Source organism: Epinephelus lanceolatus, chromosome 6, assembly GCF_041903045.1.
Source record: "Epinephelus lanceolatus isolate andai-2023 chromosome 6, ASM4190304v1, whole genome shotgun sequence".
NCBI lineage: Eukaryota > Metazoa > Chordata > Actinopteri > Perciformes > Serranidae > Epinephelus > Epinephelus lanceolatus.
Window position 1 is genome coordinate 31,042,030 of NC_135739.1, and position 18,044 is coordinate 31,060,073.

General features: G+C 40.6%; 1 protein-coding gene across 4 annotated transcripts in view; it reads right to left on the reverse strand.

Annotated features, from left to right (window-relative positions):
- Positions 1-18,044, reverse strand: part of lrp8 (low density lipoprotein receptor-related protein 8, apolipoprotein e receptor) — a 232,338-nt gene that overhangs the window by 109,231 nt on the left and 105,063 nt on the right. For all 4 annotated transcript variants that reach the window (XM_033621269.2, XM_078168965.1, XM_078168966.1 and 1 more), the window contains exon 3: positions 14,720-14,842. In XM_033621269.2, coding sequence (XP_033477160.2) covers positions 14,720-14,842 — 123 coding nt within the window. The remainder of the gene's footprint in view (positions 1-14,719; positions 14,843-18,044) is intronic.

Genomic DNA, 18,044 nt, shown 5'->3' on the forward strand with positions numbered 1-18,044 from the left:
GACATTAAACTCATTGTCAGTACTGTATCTTGAATTATTTATGAGCCAGATTTCACAAGCAAACACACACACACACACACACACACACACACACACACATATCTGTCACTTTATGATGAGACTGCGTCAGGAGACAACTACTAAGAACTGGAATGGTGGACAGCATTGGTTATTTGCTCAAATGCTTAAAGCTAACTGTGTTTACATTTTCCTCACCGGCAACTCCTGCAAAGCTGCTTTGTATTGTAACACAATATGAAGTCGTTATGTTGTTATACTGCCACAAAAAGTCTGAGGGAGGAGGTTGGGTGGATGGTCTGAAGTACAACACTTCTAGGGTTGGGCCAGTGTAAAAAAAAAAAAATCAAACTAGTTTGATATTAAGAGCCAGACAGGGCTGGGCCAGTATATCGAAATTTGCTACTAGGTGTCACACTGGACTTAACAGCAACTTACAAATGGAACATAATGACACCGTGTCCCAGCAGCAAATGAGCATCTGACTATCATGTTGCATTGCGTCACACTGCAGAATCCATTGAATAAGCACTTCTGTTATGTAAACAAACAGCACAGGCCACCTACCAGCTGTGCGCTCCAGATCAGTCTGAAGACAGAATCATTCAAAAGATGGCACACACAAAGTTGACACACTGACGTCATCCTGTTACTCATAGCAACAACAAGCATGACTGAAAGCGGAATTACCGACTTGGTGGTGGTTTCAAAAAGAGGAGCAGCTTCAGTAGTGTGGACTAAAATGTGGTGTCTTGAATGTTTTATGAACAGCCTCAAACTTCTCAGACTCTTTTAGCGAGTTACTACTCAGAAGGAACTCATTCAGCAGCTCCTACACGGTAGTCAGTGTCATCAAGTGATTTTGTCATAAACCTTTGGTAATGTAAACCTACATGACGCTTGCGGCTCAAGGAAAAACTACATATATGTGAATGTGCCATAGTTCTGGTAGCATAACAGCCTGTCACATGTTACAGCATGATGATTAGGGGAGAAATGGCAGAGCATAAAGGTCCAGGTGGGAAAAAAAACCCAACTCAATCATTTAGGATTTTGCTAAAAGAGAAGGAAATATCCTTTTGATTTATATCAATAGGTCGCAGGGTACATTGTTTTGTATCTGGGAGCTGCTTAAATGTGTGATTTGTGGTCGATTTTATTTTGTTGAACTATTAATATTGTATACAGAATCTGAATCTCACTCTGAGTTACTGTTGTTGTTCACAACCCAAAGAAATTAGATCATTTTTGTTATATATATTTTTTATTTATTATATATTTGAAGGTGAACTGTAAAACTATAGCACTTATTTTGTTGCAATTCTATTTTCTTAAATTACTTATAAAATATTTATTTTTGTACTAATATTTTATTTGTCATATCGTCAAGAAAATCGTTATACAAAAATACCTTGAAATATTGAATTACTATTTTTGGGCCATTGCACCCACCCCCATGTTCTATTTACTGGAAATGACATACAATATCGCCAACAGCAAGTGGCCTAGCATGTTATATAGTTATTGTCATTTACCAGAAACTCTAAGCTTCCTGGTTATCTCCCTCCAGTCAGCTGCCACCTTTTTTAGGTTTTTGTAGTGAAATAAGGAGGTATGCCATCAGTAATTCCTCAACTCCATGAAATCCATTGCAGCGCCTTTAAAGTGACAGGAATAAACAGAAAAAGGGCAGCCAGTAATATTCAGCTCAAAACGGTGCATCTCAGTGCTTGCAACTACGAAGGACACCTCTATTGTCAGCTTCAAACTGAAAATGTTGCCATATTGGCAACCAGACTATCTCTGCCATGTTGTCTTTTGTCAACCCAAAAAATGCATGTACTTTCCAGTAAACATCTTTCTCCTCCCATGTCTACTGGAATTTGATCACCTTCATGTAACCATGCTTTGCTCATGGCCTGTAAGACACTGGTGGCTCTGTTAGACTGTTATAAATTATGTTGATCACGCTGTCATTTTGCTTATCAGTACTGCAATACAAGTTGGATTTAGCACTGTGACGCTGTCAGCACAGGTTGCTGATGTAGGCTAATTTTTAATTTGCCAGAACATGTCATAATGATGGCTCAACTGGTTTGCATTATATCATACCAGTTAAAGCTTGTGCACCACACCAGACCTGCAATACTTGACATCAACCCAGCTCTAAATGCTTGTTGTGACCTTGACACCGGAGACCACAGTTTGTATCCTGTTTCTTATCAAACATTTAATGCACTTCTTTCAACCCTGACTAGAATCTTTGGTTACACTTTATTTGGATAGTTTGCGTACAGATGGTTTATAGAGTATTTGTTACATTTCATCGACTTATTAGTTGAGAGTCAACTATTTTATTCTGCACTTGTTTAACAGATTATCAATAGTACATGAGACAACTCATGAACGCACCCAAATTGTCCCAGAATAATTTAGTTGAACCTGAACAATTCACTGAAATTATGCAGCAATGTTTAAATGAATAGTTTAGGTTTAACTAAAATATTCTTAGAATATGTAGTTAATTGTCATAGTCTATAAATAAACATTTATAAACTATTTGTAGGTGGACTATCTAAATAAAGCATTGCCCAATCTTTCTCTAACCTTACCTACACAAAGCATGAAAGCTAATTTTGTACCCGGAAATAAAACAATTCTTATGCAAGGTCCACTCACAAACTTCTCTAACTAACCTAGCTTTCAACCATATCCCCTGGTCTTTGTCGAGATAACAGGCTACTGACGTAGCACATCAACAGATCCATCTCCATGGTACTCCAGGTAGTTTAAATACATTTGCTACAGTTTTCTCCTCAGTCACTTTAATTTTCATATGAAAAAGAAATCAAGAGAGTCAGTAATGACTCGGTATGAACTCTAAAAATGAAAAAAAAAAATAAATAAAAAAAAATAAAAAAATAAATAAAAATGAAAGTTACACTAAGTGGGGAAGAAGTCATGCTGTGATGAGAGGCTCTGCTTTGACAGTTTGTGTCTTCAGATAAATGGGTTTCATCAGATGTAATGCAATGAGAAGTAATGAGCCAAGTAGTTTTAACGTTTAAAATGGGCCAAACCTTTACCACAGAATGTCCATAAATGCCCTGCATCCTGTAAATATATCTGTGTACAGACGACTGATCCTGTGAAAGTAGCCGCCCCAGCATACAAACATGAAACAGGATATTGCGGATGTTCCTCCTCGTACTATCGAACAGCTGAATACAGGGTCCCTTTCTCAAATTGAAGCATGTCAAGTTATCACAGCCTTCGCTGATAAGTGTGTAATTCAAACCTGAAGTGTGCAATAATTCACAACATGAAAAAGATATAGTGTGAAGTGCATGCAGTCACAGTAATGCTCAGCCAATCAAAGAGCCTTGAGTTTGGTGTTGGTCACTCAAAGTCTGCTGCCTTGATTAAACAGGGCTCTCAGTGGTTGAGCCAGTAACTCTCAACTAGAGCTGACAATCAAAGGAAAAAACTTTTTGAACTTCGTTTTTTTTACCGTATAAATGTATTTTCACGCGCTGATTGAAACTACCTGACACTGAGAACTGCAAGCTGAGAAACGGTTGCATGTTGTTTGATCATTCTGACTGCCTGGATCACACCAAACTATCCAAAATGTAAAAAAGGCAAGTGATTGAAACTAAGGAAGGTCAGGATGAGTGTTTGCGTTTGCGCAGTTGTGCTTGTGTGTGTGTGGTGCTTGTGTGTATATCGTGGCCAGTGAGTGAAATTCAGCTCAGGGCAACAGAACTTTCCATTAAAAGAACATGTAGCAAGAGACTAGAGACAAATTAGACTACTGCGAACTGAAGTAGAAGATCAGAGTGACCTCAGAATGCTCACACACACACACACACACACACACACACACCTACAAAGGATTGTGTCTCTGCCTTTTTCTGAATGTTTTCGTGCATCTGTTTGAATGTGTCTGTATTACTACACGTGTCTTTTTGATGACAGGGTCACAGACTTTCTACTTGATTGAATGAGCCACAGGTAAAGAAAGAGAGAGAGCGAGACAGACAGACGGAGAGAGGGAGGGGCCACCTGGGAAATTACGCCTGGCGCTGCCGCTGCCTCAAGCATGAAATTGAAGCCGTCCGACAATGCAACTCACTGGATTCTTCCCATTCATATTCCAAAATAATTAACTAGCTCAACCTCCTGCCTCCATGCTATAATACGCTGACCTGCCTATTGTCTACGTGCACAAAGACAAGGAGAAAGCCACCTCAGTACACAGGAGCAGGTGGAACTGATGACAGCGGGGACACAAAGAGATGGATGGGGAGGGAGCTTGAGTTTAAGTTTCAGCTTTAGTTGTCACCAAAGGACAACCGGCTTCACAGTCATCATGTTACACTGATGTGTTCGGCCAGTGCAGAATAATTTAACATAAGATGTCTCTTTAAAAGATGAAATTTTATACAAGTTCAAATTCATTAGGCTACTTTTTCATATAAATGCACAAACACAGGAGTTAACAATTAACACGTACAATGGGCTATCTTGCCATAATGAGCCGCTCATCACCAACAAATGACACATTAAAATTAAATTGTTGAAAACAAAGTTAATTATCAAAATAAATTCAACAGTTATCAGATGTTTGCAGCAAAGTTAATGGCTATGGGAAGCTGTTTTTAAGTGCTAAATGCTGAATTTAGCTTTGCTATGCTTGAATGGGTATTATCTCTTTCTCAGTTTAGCATGTTAGCATGCTAATTCTTGTTACTTAGCATTAAACACATTGTGCAACTGTTGAGATATTTCACTAAATGAGTGAAACATTTGCCCTGCTGCTGTTGCTAAATAAAGGGTCACCAAAATCAGTGGGCATCATTCTTTGGGGACCATGACTGTCTGTATTTGATTTTATTGAAATCTATCCAGTGGCTAGCTTATTAAATATTTTAGTCAGAGCCAAAATGGTGGACTGACATTGCTAGGTTTGGATGTCTCTCTCTCTCACTGTACCAACTTGTCCATCCATCCATCCATCCATCCATCTTCATCTGCTTATCCGGAGCCAGGTCTTAGGGGCAAGCAGGCCGAGCAAAGCATCCCAGGTATCCCTATCCCAAGGCATTCCCAGGCCAGATGAGATATGTAGTCCTTTCAGTGTGTTCTGGGTCTGCCCTGGGGCCTCCTACCAGTGGGACCTGCTTGACCAGGGGGTCAAGAAAACCTTGATGAAATGGCATATTCAGACTTTGAGGACCTGGGGACACATGGGCCTCACCCTGGAGCCAGACCTGGGAGGGGGCTTGCCAGCAAGCATTTGTTGGCCGGGACTTGGACCATGGCGCCTGGTCTGGCTCAGCCCAAATAGATAATATGGAGCTATCGCCCTGTGGGCCCACCACCCACACGGACAGGATTCAGGGTTCAGTGCATTGTGAACCGGGTGGCAGGCAGGGGCGGGGCCAAGGCGCGCTGATCCCTGATTGCACAGTTGACTGGCTCTGAACCAACTTGTGAATTGTTAATATTAGCTAAAGCACAAGACAGTAGTAAGTGTCTATTACCCCCTGACGCTATGGATGAGTTTTTTATAACCACAGAATCCTGGGAGTTTTGTAAGGGGCAGTAAATTACTTAGCCTCTATTTTGCCCATCTCTGGGCTTTTTATTTTGTCACTATTTGTTGGCACACAATGTTTGACCAAGGGGCCTCAATTAATTGCTCATAACGCTTAATAGGGTCTGCTCTGCTCTGCTTGCTTGATGAAGCAGTACCGTGGCTAGTAGCAGTTGCCCACTTTCAATATTTTCGCGATAGTTTTCTCCTCAGTGGTGCTTCAATTACCACATGAAAAAGAAACGGAAGAAGTCAGTAATGATTCGATATGAGCACTATAAATCAAGGCTACACAAAGTGGGAGAGAAGTCATGCTGTGATGAGAGGCTCTGCTTTGACAGTTTGTGTCTTTAGATGAATGGGTTTCATCAAATGGAGTGAAATTAAGCAGCAAAGTTTGAAATCATGGTACTTTTAATGCCCTGCAGTGTTGGATGAGTTGGTGAAAAGATCTAATCAGATGATCAGTAGAAACTCCTACACACATCAACATTTACTAAGGTGTAATATTATGTTCATTACATTTCCTTACTTATTTGACTCTATCTTAAGCAAATGTAGGAGTGCTACTTTTGGAATGTAAAGGTGATGAGTTCAGGGCCCTACAAGATAAGAGTTAAGTGTCTGTTATAGTACAATTTTCCACATAAATGTAATGAATACTAGTCCTCCTATCAAAGAGCCAAATGGTCCTTCATTCTTTTGAATAAATAAAAATCTAACTGCTTTCATAGTATAATAGCAGACCCAAAGGGGATAGTGAGACTGTTGTTTTCTCGGTTTTATCTCAAAATGCTCTACCATGTGTGACTTGAGATTACTTGACTTCTGAAGTTATCAAAAATTCTAATTTGTGTTTGTCTTTTTTTTCCTCCTTTATGTTTCACAATGAGTTTGGAGGCTTTTCAACACAGCCTTTGTCAGCATGCCTCCAAGTATGGCATATGCCTGAGTAGACTTGTTATAATTAGATTTCTTACGCTGATGACACAAGACTTTTATGTAATGAAAATAAAACATCCTCCAAAAAAACATGAAGCTTAAGCACTATGGAACAGTTTTCTCTCTACATCCAACATTTTGAAGTATCACTTGAACTGGTGGGAGGACTGTAAAGACAGTGTCACATATTGGTCCAACATGTGGCTAAGTGAGGTTGGCTGAGTGTCTTGACGCTGCAATTCAACAACATTTATCTACACAGAGACACTTGGGTGAAGAGAAGGGCTCTTTTTATTGCCTGGAGTGTAGATATGCAGCAGCAGAGCCAAAGGAGCGTGCACGCATAGAGATGGATATCAAACAACGCTTGAGAGAGTCGAAGCAGCTCCTCTAATCAGCACTGATTGTCAAACTGCAGGATCTTGCTGATGCCACTCAGAGTAAATGGATGCTGACTTTGTAATGTCTAGACCCCAGAAAAACAGAGGTTTGATGTCTGGCACATGGATTATGATCATGGGCACCCCACAGCGTAGCACATTATGTAAATTCAACAATTATGTGAAAATATACAGATGACCTTATGGTAGTCGATGATGAATCATTTCTTTGGAAACAGATAATTGTGTGTAATTCCTCGACGTTTAGTTATCAAGTACAATTTCCTGGATTAGTAACAAGCACCCTTAAAATGAATCATTGAGTGGTGAAACAACAATGAGAGTGCTTAAGAAGTTTGAATGAATACTCATTTGCGTATAACTTTTTTTCTGGTGTAAAACAAAGGTAAGTGAAAAGTGGTGCTCAACCTCACAGAAATAAAGTCTGCCTCACCAAAATTTTAAAAAAAAAACAACAACAACCAGAGTACCGCCTTGAGGTTTTATGTCTCTGCAAACCAGTTCAAGTTGCACTTACAGTTTACATTCATGTCTGAGAAAACGTTGATGCTTCGTACAAGTCTTCCCTCCAGTAGCACAGAAGATCTATACGATCAGCACAGTTTCAAGTTGGGCACCCAAGATCAGTTTCACCAATTCAGTATCCCACCAAATGTCTTCCCTTCTGTTCCTGAGTTATGATGTTGAGTAATGGCCAGAAAAGTGTTTTGCAAACCATTATGATCTCACATTGAAGCTGACCTTTGACCTTTTGGATATAAAATGTCATCACTTCATCATTTTATCCTGTTTGACATTTGTGTGAAATTTGGTCATAATTAGCACATGAATTCTTGAGTGATGGCCAAGAACACGTTTTGTGAGGTTACAGTGACTTCGACCTTTGATCACAACATTCTAATCAGTTCATCCTTGAGCCCAAGTGGACGTTTGTGCCAAAGATGAAAAATTTCCCTCAAAGTGCTCTTGAGATTTGCATGAGATGGACACAAGGTCACAGTGACCTTGATCTTTGTCCTTCGATGACCAATTTCTCACTTCACTCTTAAGTCAAAGTGGACGTCTGTGCCAAATTTGATGAAAAAATGTCATTTAAGGTGTTTTCTAGATAATACACACATGAGAATGAGACAGACAAGTTCATCTGACCTAGACCAAAATGTCAACAGTTCATCGTTAAATACAAGTGGACGTTTGTGCCATATCTTAAGAAATTCCCTTAAGGCATCCTTGAGATATATATGAATACGATGGACAGATGGCCAGACATATGAACGGACAGACAACCCAAAAACATAATGCCTCTGGTCATCACTATCACCAGCACAGAGGCATAAAATCTTGATTTTGTTTCCTGTGTGTTTGTGTTACTGCCTTTAAGACACTTGATTAAATAATTTAAGCATAGTTCCTGCACTAAAAACACTTTACACTGCCAACTTATCCAAGTTTGCAAGCTGTAAGTGGGTTTTTGTTTAAGTAAAAATGTTAATGAACTTTTTGACACTGTTTCGAGTTTGGAAAATGATAAACCAACCACATCCAGTCCAGGCTTGTTTATTTCAATAAACTACTGGCATCTGTTCAACAATGTAGAGACTCTATGGTACCCATATTACTACTAATGATGATGCTTCTGCAACTACTTTTGAGGGATGAAGGCTGCACTTTGGATCAGTGAAGAACATTGTGTGCAGACACATGCGTCACCTGATTGAGCATTTTCTCCAGAATCCCCTCTAGGCCCAGATTCATTTTCAGATGTGTAATTACAGACAGCTCCTGAGGAGCCTGTGTGTGTGTGTGTGTGTGTGTGTGTGTGTGTGTGTGTGTGTGTGTGGTTTCAGAGGCGTCATCTGAGGTCCATAGTTAATCAGCAGTCGACCAGGGGTCTCGGAGATCAGCTCATCGATTCCCTCCCAGGGAAATCAATTCGATCAAAGGCATTACTTAAACTGAACTCAGATCAGAAAGTAGAGGACGTACAGCAGGGAAGACCGAGAGCACAGAGAGAAGGATGTGATACAAGATGGTAGGCTGGTAGATAGAGATTCAGAGGGTGTAAGGACATAGCAAGGGAATGAAACATAGACTGTTCTCTGTGATTTTAACAAGGAGTCACTGAGTGGTACGACACCCCTTGGAGAATATGGGCTGACATGTTACATGGTGCTCTCCATCGCCATCATCAAAACACCAAAGGAAGGAATATATTTTGGAAAAGACTTGCCCAAGATATACCCAAGACCATGAAAACGCAGTGACGCAGACTTCCTGTCTATTTTTGTAAGCTAGAAGCCATTTCCCTCAGTGGAAACAAAGTTTTTATTTACTTTAATTTCACAGATTAGAAGCAATAAATTGTGAAGACAATAAAGCCTCCACAAAATAGCATTTAAAGTCTTGTGTGTAATTTATCCTGGCTTCATATGAGTAGATGAAATCTCTGCTGGTCACAAGGCTAAATTACACAATGTAAAATGACATAGGCTTGTGCTAATGACGTTAGCATGTTATATTTGTTTGGAAAACGTTCTGAGTATAAGACAGCTGTTTTGTTGGTGAACCTTGTGAGTTGTAATGGAGCCAAACTTTGTAGTGTTATCTTTGTTAAATGATGCTGTTGTCCCTGAATTCATATGAGCAGGGGAAAAGTCTGCTAGCCACTAGGCTAATTTATACGATTCAAAATGCCATAGTCTTGTGCTAAAAACATTACCATGTCCTATTTGTGGGGAAAATGTGTCCAGCAAAAGACAAATGCTTTGTCTGTGAATGCTGTGAGTTACAGTGAAGCCAATTTGTGTACTTGTGTTTGAAACTGTCACTGCCAACTTAAGCCATGTGTAATGTGTGTTTTGGGTGTGTTTTGAATCAACTAAACTTTACAGCCCTTCACAGAAACCCCGCCGCCGACCAGTGTTTTGCAGGTGTAACTGCGGAGTGACAATGACACACCACTGCACAAGTATAAATGCTCACCAAGGTTTAAGCCACGCGCGTAGGCTATGGTATAGTCTCTGCATAGAGCTGACACACACGTATAAATCCTGCTTAAAGCGTAAGCCATCTGTGGCTACAAGACACCAAGGGTGTGCCAAATTGATGGTTTTGACGACCTAGGGCTGAGAACAAGTTGGTTGTTTTTTACTTTAATTTGTCTCTCATGGTTGTCTGGGATCTGAGAATTTATCACCATTTATCCTTTTAATATCTGCTCATGGCAATATTGGATTTACAAAACTTTTGCATCAGCTAATGAAGTAACTTCAGTTTTCAGAAAGTGAATTCACCAGAGGATCTGTCGGTATCATATTTTAAAACTGTGTATGCCTCAATAGAAAATTGTTTTCCTATATTGCTCAACTCTAGCAGTACTTCAATTACTCACCTAATGGAACTACACATTTAAAACATGCACACATTTTGCCGCATGCATGCAAACACACAGACAGCTGTGAGGATCAATGCGGCTGAGAAAGTTGGAGAACTCAAAGTGTCTGACCTTGATTAGACATAATGAGATTTAACCACCAGTCCACTAATCTGATGAAATGACTTACAGATTCACCTTGTGATGAATACTAAATACAAGCATTGACTCGCTTCATACACACGCTGATGCTGGTATACACACTCACACCCTTTATAGGCATGTGCACACACACACATACCCACACATGTCCTTGGCCTATCCCAATCAGACTTATTACTTTGAGAATCTTCAAAGGGCTCTTTGATCACCTCTTTGAAAATCATCTTAATAAAAATTGCAAATAGGAGCCGGTCTGTAGATACAGCCATATGGAAAGTTTTGTGATAAGACAGAAGTGGAAAGACTGACCGCTAGCAGTTCTGCTCTGTTCTGTGACTTATCTTTGAGAAAACACTGGTTATGTGGGAGATTAATATGTAAAGCCCTGTGAAATGCCAGTGAATTTAATGGTATGCCAGACCAGTTTCAACTCTGCTACTGAACATCTTGCTCATGATATTTATAAAGCACCCTATAACTGTGCTGATTCCTTATAAGAAGACTTCCAAACTCTAACTACTACTGTACAACAATCTTTTGGCATTAGTTGGAAGATGAAATCCAAACCAAGTATGAATGCTCATCAGATGCACCAACACTGCGTAGCTCTTGATACTGCTTTGAGCTTGGATTTAACTACTCTGGAAAGTTAGCATGGCATTGGAATTATTAAGGTAGGTGCTGTGAGGTATTTTACCTGGACTGCTTCACTATAAAATTCCAATTTTTTAAATGGCACCCAGACTGTACCAACACAGCTGTCTGACTAAAGAGCATGTGTTTTGTTTTATTTCAATCTGAATGTGGCCTTCAAAGGCTCAGTCCTAAAAAGCTGTTTTAAAAAGGCAACTGAACAAGGCACTGATTTGTTGTAAAAAGACAAAATGACTGCAAGACATAGTTGTGGTAGCTTGGTAATGGATCACCTTAAACAAATAGGATGCTACTTTCATCAGTGTTAATATTTGGGGCATGGTCTTTCCCCAAATCATCAGTTTATCATTTACTCAAAGCCCTCAGCATCTAATAGTAGGGGTGGGGGGAAAGTTGATACAGCATAGCATCGTAATAAATCCCAATATATTCAATCCCAATAATATTGTATCGTGACTTAAGTATCGTGATAATATCGTATCGTGGATCCTCTGGTGATTCCCACCCCTATCTAATGGGGCTGCTCACTAATAGTCAACCATACGTTAGTCGACCAGAAAGGTCATTATTTGTCAAGATTTCATTGGTTTCAATTTTCACAAAACCAAAAAAGTGACAGTCTTTTAGGAGCTGTGCCTTGTTACTGTGAATCAAAATCTATATGACTGGACCATGCTGGAATTTAATTTCAAAAGACAGACACAGGAATAGGGTTGGGTCAGTTCTCAGTAATACCAATTTGGTTCGGTACTCCGTCTTGGACTGGGTTTTTTTTTTTTTTTTTTTGAGACTGACCGGACTGCATACGTCATTTACAGCCTGTGTCTGCCTCTTTGCCAAGCGCACGGCGAGCAGGAGAGAGAAGGGGGTTGGGGGTGGGGCGGGGACTGAGCTAGTGGGTGCGAGTGCGCATGCGCCGAGGCCTGTACTGTAGCCTGGAGTTTGTTTAACAGTGACAGGGAGTTGATAATGGCGGACAATTTAGTCTTGAAGAAATCAAAGAATGTGCCAATATGGCTACACTTTGGCTTTGAGCCAGACAAAGGAGGCAACGCTTGTTTGCACTGATTGAGTAAAGAAACAACTTGTTACTGTCACTCTGTTGTCCTATGGTCTTTTTTATTTTAAATGAGTTAACTGCGCCCCCAAGTGGCGAAAATCCGGTATTACCGACTTGATGCGGTTTTTCACAAAAACCGTTTTTTTTTCTCATACTGATCCAACCCTACACAGGAAGTGGCCACACTCAGCAGTCAGACAGAACTCACGTTAATATCCAGGGCTGGTACCTGCGGTTATTACACAGGCTAGTTAATAACATGTCGGGCAGGAAATCCAAAGTGTGGGATCATTTTGAAGGACGAACCCAAGGTGATATGTAAACTCTGCAGGCAAACATTTGCCTATCATTTGTCGACTCCAAACATGACATATCATCTAAAAAAAATGTAATTAGCTACATGCCCATTAGCCACTTAGCACAATCATTACTGACAGCGTCATTAACAGGCGGCTCGCTCAGTGTCTGACGTGCACTTGTAGATAAAATATAGGCCTATATTAATGAAGGTTCATTAGTATGGTTTTGTATTTCTCTGTAATGTAGCACAGTGTTAACAATGTTACTGATACTATTCTTTCTCACACACAACTCAAACCATTGTGTTGCCCTGCCCAAAATATATAATTTAATGACTGAATTAATACCATAAACATGCGGGCGACTAGTCAACTGATGGCCCTAAATGACGACTATTGGTCAACTAGGAAAATTCTTAGTCTGGGACCCTAGCATCTAGACCTCTTTTATGCCTCTCTCTTAAACCCATATGCAAACCACAACTATGTATACAGTACACATTTCATACAGTTATTTCTCAAGTCTTTTCTCACCCAGTCATTGACTTACTCTTTTAAAGCCGCTAAAAACTCCCAAGCCTCCACTCTCCTTGAATTGTTCTGGTTTTATATGTAAACCCTTTCCTATCACTGACACTAACACAAAGCAGATCAGGAGTTCGTAAACTTGCGGAGCTATTTTGCAGCTCCTGAAAAGCCTTGTGTCAGAATAATAATCTGACCTCTATGTTCACATCTTTCGTTACAGCCTTTTAAATTTCCAGCATCAGTCCTTTAACACTGCTTAGCACCTCACACTTCAGTCTCACCACCACTCTTATTCTGATTTTCATCCTTTACCCCAAGCATACAAACACACACATGCTCTCTCTGCCCCACTACACACTCATCACACCTTTCTGGCTCAGTTCCCCTCCTGTGAATGGTGGGTTACCTCTGCTGATTAAAAAATCCAGTAATCACAGTGGGCAGTGTTCCATTTTCAGTAATTGTGGCAGCAAGCGACCTCACCAACTGCCAGCCTTTTAAACAAGAGTGTAACAGGTGAGGTCTGTTTACAGGCATTGGTCCATTTTTCATAATTACATTGGTGTTTGCTGAAAACACTTGCTTTAAAAATCACACATGCTGATGTTTTGAAGTATTTCAGCACTGGATAAATGGTCTGTAGGTTGTTAACAGTGATAATGACCCTCACATACATTACTTTATCCACAATACCTCTTTATAACTAGACAGTAAATTGGTTTGTGTAATATAACAGCTTCAGGAAACTATTTTCTATGCGAAGTATATGCTTTTTTGACACTGGTCATTGTAGTTTTTAGCTATAGTGGCTGAAATGCAGAAACTCCTTTGTCACATTTACATTCAGTTTTTGCAGAAAATGTGTGTTAGTCCTACAAAATGAGCAGCAGCAGTACATCCTTAATAAAAACTGTCAAAACACTCTCTATCACTGTTTAAGAAATAATATGTTAACCTTCTCACAATGCAGTAACGCTTTTAAGATGCATGTCATAACTGACAAACTGGACATGTAATTCATGGAAAATCTTTGCCTGTGTTATACTGAGAGGGATTTAGGGGTGGGTAATTATTTCTATTTCTATTTCTCACTTTTCCAAACATGCTCGATAGGAAATAATAAAAGAAGCAGACATTTTGTGCACTCTTTTGCCCTTGATGGCCTTGATCAAACCATATGGATGTCCTGCATCTGATGGTGCAGCCAACAAAAAAAGCAACTGAAAGCAATTTTCTGAGGCAATGTGCAAGAAAGAGAAGGTTGGCACAGCGGCTGGAGCGCGGCAAAATGTGTCACACTGGGACCGAGCAACCTTGGGAGTGCTTTATGCCGAAGGAAATGTGTGTGTGTGTTTGTGTGTGTGTGTGTGGAGGTCAACTGGTTCAAACACAAATTACATGACTGTAAAAGAGACAAGAACAGTTACATCATGCTGGTGTGTATGCGCGTTTTAGAAAATATGTGTATTTTTATAGACTTTCATTTCCTTATGCATGAATGAACACACACTCATACAAACACACACACTTAGACTTGTAGCTGGTACCACATTTGAGACATGCCAAATGTGTGTGTGTCCTGACCTCCCTGACTGTGTGTTCACGGCCTTCCCCTCTGTCTGTGTTTGCATGTTTGCCTTTGTGGCATGGTTTGTCTGTGGATGTGTTTGTACGGCTACTTACTGCAGATTGCATCAGCCTCGTCTGAACCGTCTGCACACTCCGGTTCTCCATCACAGCGCCACCTAGCGGGGACACACTGTCCATTCTTACAGGCAAAGTCTGTGGTAGCGCATGTCTTCTTTGCTGTGGAGACAAAGGAAACATGCAACATTACTGTGTGGCTCAAAGAACAGTTAGGCAGCAAAGCTACTCTCTTCTGGTCGTTATAATATGACTAGTGAATCAACTTATTCCAAGTTCCATTGGATTGAATTACATATTTAATGGGAGCACAGGAAGTGATGTCTGAATAGAGACAGTAAACATATATAGAAACTGGACATAATGGCTGACAAGTGACGACAACGTATGTGAAAACCTCACAGACTGATAGGGCCAAATTTGAACTGTTTTGACATCTCACAGCAATAGAAACACACTAACCCTTTGAAACCTGAGCAAATTGGCTTGATTTCTTTCAAAAACATGTAAAGAAAGCAATGAGCAATGAAAGCAGAAATGACCCCAAAAATTTGCGGAAATTTGTAAAATAAATAAACAAATGCAAACCCAAAACCAGTGAAGTTGGCATGTTGTGTAAACCGTAAATAAAAACAGAATACAATGATTTGCAAATCCTTTTCAACCTACAGTACAGGCCAAAAGTTTGGACACACCTTCTCATTCAATGCGTTTTCTTTATTTTCATGAGTATTTACATTGTAGATTCTCACTGAAGGCATCAAAACTATGAATGAACACATGTGGAGTTATGTACTTAACAAAAAAAGGTGAAATAACTGAAAACATGTTTTATATTCTAGTTTCTTCAAAATAGCCACCCTTTGCTCTGATTACTGCTTTGCACACTCTTGGCATTCTCTCCATGAGCTTCAAGAGGTAGTCACCTGAAATGGTTTTCCAACAGTCTTGAAGGAGTTCCCAGAGGTGTTTAGCACTTGTTGGCCCCTTTGCCTTCACTCTGCGGTCCAGCTCACCCCAAACCATCTCGATTGGGTTCAGGTCCGGTGACTGTGGAGGCCAGGTCATCTGCCGCAGCACTCCATCACTCTCCTTCTTGGTCAAATAGCCCTTACACAGCCTGGAGGTGTGTTTGGGGTCATTGTCCTGTTGAAAAATAAATGATCGTCCAACTAAACGCAAACCGGATGGGATGGCATGTCGCTGCAGGATGCTGTGGTAGCCATGCTGGTTCAGTGTGCCTTCAATTTTGAATAAATCCCCAACAGTGTCACCAGCAAAACACCCCCACACCATCACACCTCCTCCTCCATGCTTCACAGTGGGAACCAGGCATGTGGAATCCATCCGTTCACCTTTTCTGCGTCTCACAAAGACACGGCGGTTGGAACCAAAGATCTCAAATTTGGACTCATCAGACCAAAGCACAGATTTCCACTGGTCTAATGTCCATTCCTTGTGTTTCTTGGCCCAAACAAATCTCTTCTGCTTGTTGCCCCTCCTTAGCAGTGGTTTCCTAGCAGCTATTTGACCATGAAGGCCTGATTGGCGCAGTCTCCTCTTAACAGTTGTTCTAGAGATGGGTCTGCTGCTAGAACTCTGTGTGGCATTCATCTGGTCTCTGATCTGAGCTGCTGTTAACTTGCCATTTCTGAGGCTGGTGACTCGGATGAACTTATCCTCAGAAGCAGAGGTGACTCTTGGTCTTCCTTTCCTGGGTCGGTCCTCATGCGTGCCAGTTTGGTTGTAGCGCTTGATGGTTTTTGCGACTCCACTTGGGGACACATTTAAAGTTTTTGCAATTTTCCGGACTGACTGACCTTCATTTCTTAAAGTAATGATGGCCACTCGTTTTTCTTTAGTTAGCTGATTGGTTCTTGCCATAATATGAATTTTAACAGTTGTCCAATAGGGCTGTCGGCTGTGTATTAACCTGACTTCTGCACAACACAACTGATGGTCCCAACCCCATTGATAAAGCAAGAAATTCCACTAATTAACCCTGATAAGGCACACCTGTGAAGTGGAAACCATTTCAGGTGACTACCTCTTGAAGCTCATGGAGAGAATGCCAAGAGTGTGCAAAGCAGTAATCAGAGCAAAGGGTGGCTATTTTGAAGAAACTAGAATATAAAACATGTTTTCAGTTATTTCACCTTTTTTTGTTAAGTACATAACTCCACATGTGTTCATTCATAGTTTTGATGCCTTCAGTGAGAATCTACAATGTAAATAGTCATGAAAATAAAGAAAACGCATTGAATGAGAAGGTGTGTCCAAACTTTTGGCCTGTACTGTATATTCAATTGAATACACTGCAAAGACAAGTTACTTAATGTTCGAACAGGTAAACTTTGTAATTTTTTGCAAATATTAGCTCATTTGGAATTTGATGCCTGCAACATGTTTCAAAAAAGCTGGCACAAGTGGCAAAAAAGACTGAGAAAGTTGAGGAATGCTCATCAAACACTTACTTGGAACATCCCACAGGTGAACGGGCTAATTGGGAACAGGTGGGTGCCATGATTGGGTATAAAAGCAGCTTCCCTGAAATGCTAAGTCATTCACAAACAAGGATGGGGCGAGGGTCACCACTTAGTGAACAAATGCGTGAGCTGATTGTCGAACAGTTTAAGAACAACATTCCTCAACGAGCTATTGCAAGAAATTTAGGGATTTCATCATCTACGGTCCCTAATATCGTCAAAAGGTTCAGAGAATCTGGAGAAATCACTGCACGTAAGCGACAAGGCCGAAAACCAACATTGAATGCCCGTGACCTTCGATCCCTCAGGCGGTACTGCATCAAAAACCGACATCAGTGTGTAAAGGACATCACCACATGGGCTCAGGAACACTTCAGAAAACCACTGTCAGTAACTACAGTTCGTCGCTACATCTGCAAGTGGAAGTTAAAACTCTACAATGCAAAGCGAAAGCCATTCATCAACAGCACCCAGAAACGCCGCCAGCTTCGCTGGGCCCGAGCTCATCTAAGATGGACTGATGCAAAGTGGAAAAGTGTTCTGTGGTCTGACGAGTCCACATTTCAAATTGTTTTTGGAAACTGTGGACGTCGTGTCCTCCGGACCAAAGAGGAAAAGAACCATCCGGACTGTTATAGGCGCAAAGTTCAAAAGCCAGCATCTGTGATGGTATGGGGGTGTATTAGTGCCCAAGGCATGGGCAACTTACACATATGTGAAGGCACCATTAATGCTGAAAGGTACATACAGGTTTTGGAGCAACATATGTTGCCATCCAAGCAACGTCTTTTTCATGTACGCCCCTGCTTATTTCAGCAAGACAATGCCAAGCCACATTCTGCACGTGTTACAACAGCATGGCTCCATAGTAAAGGAGT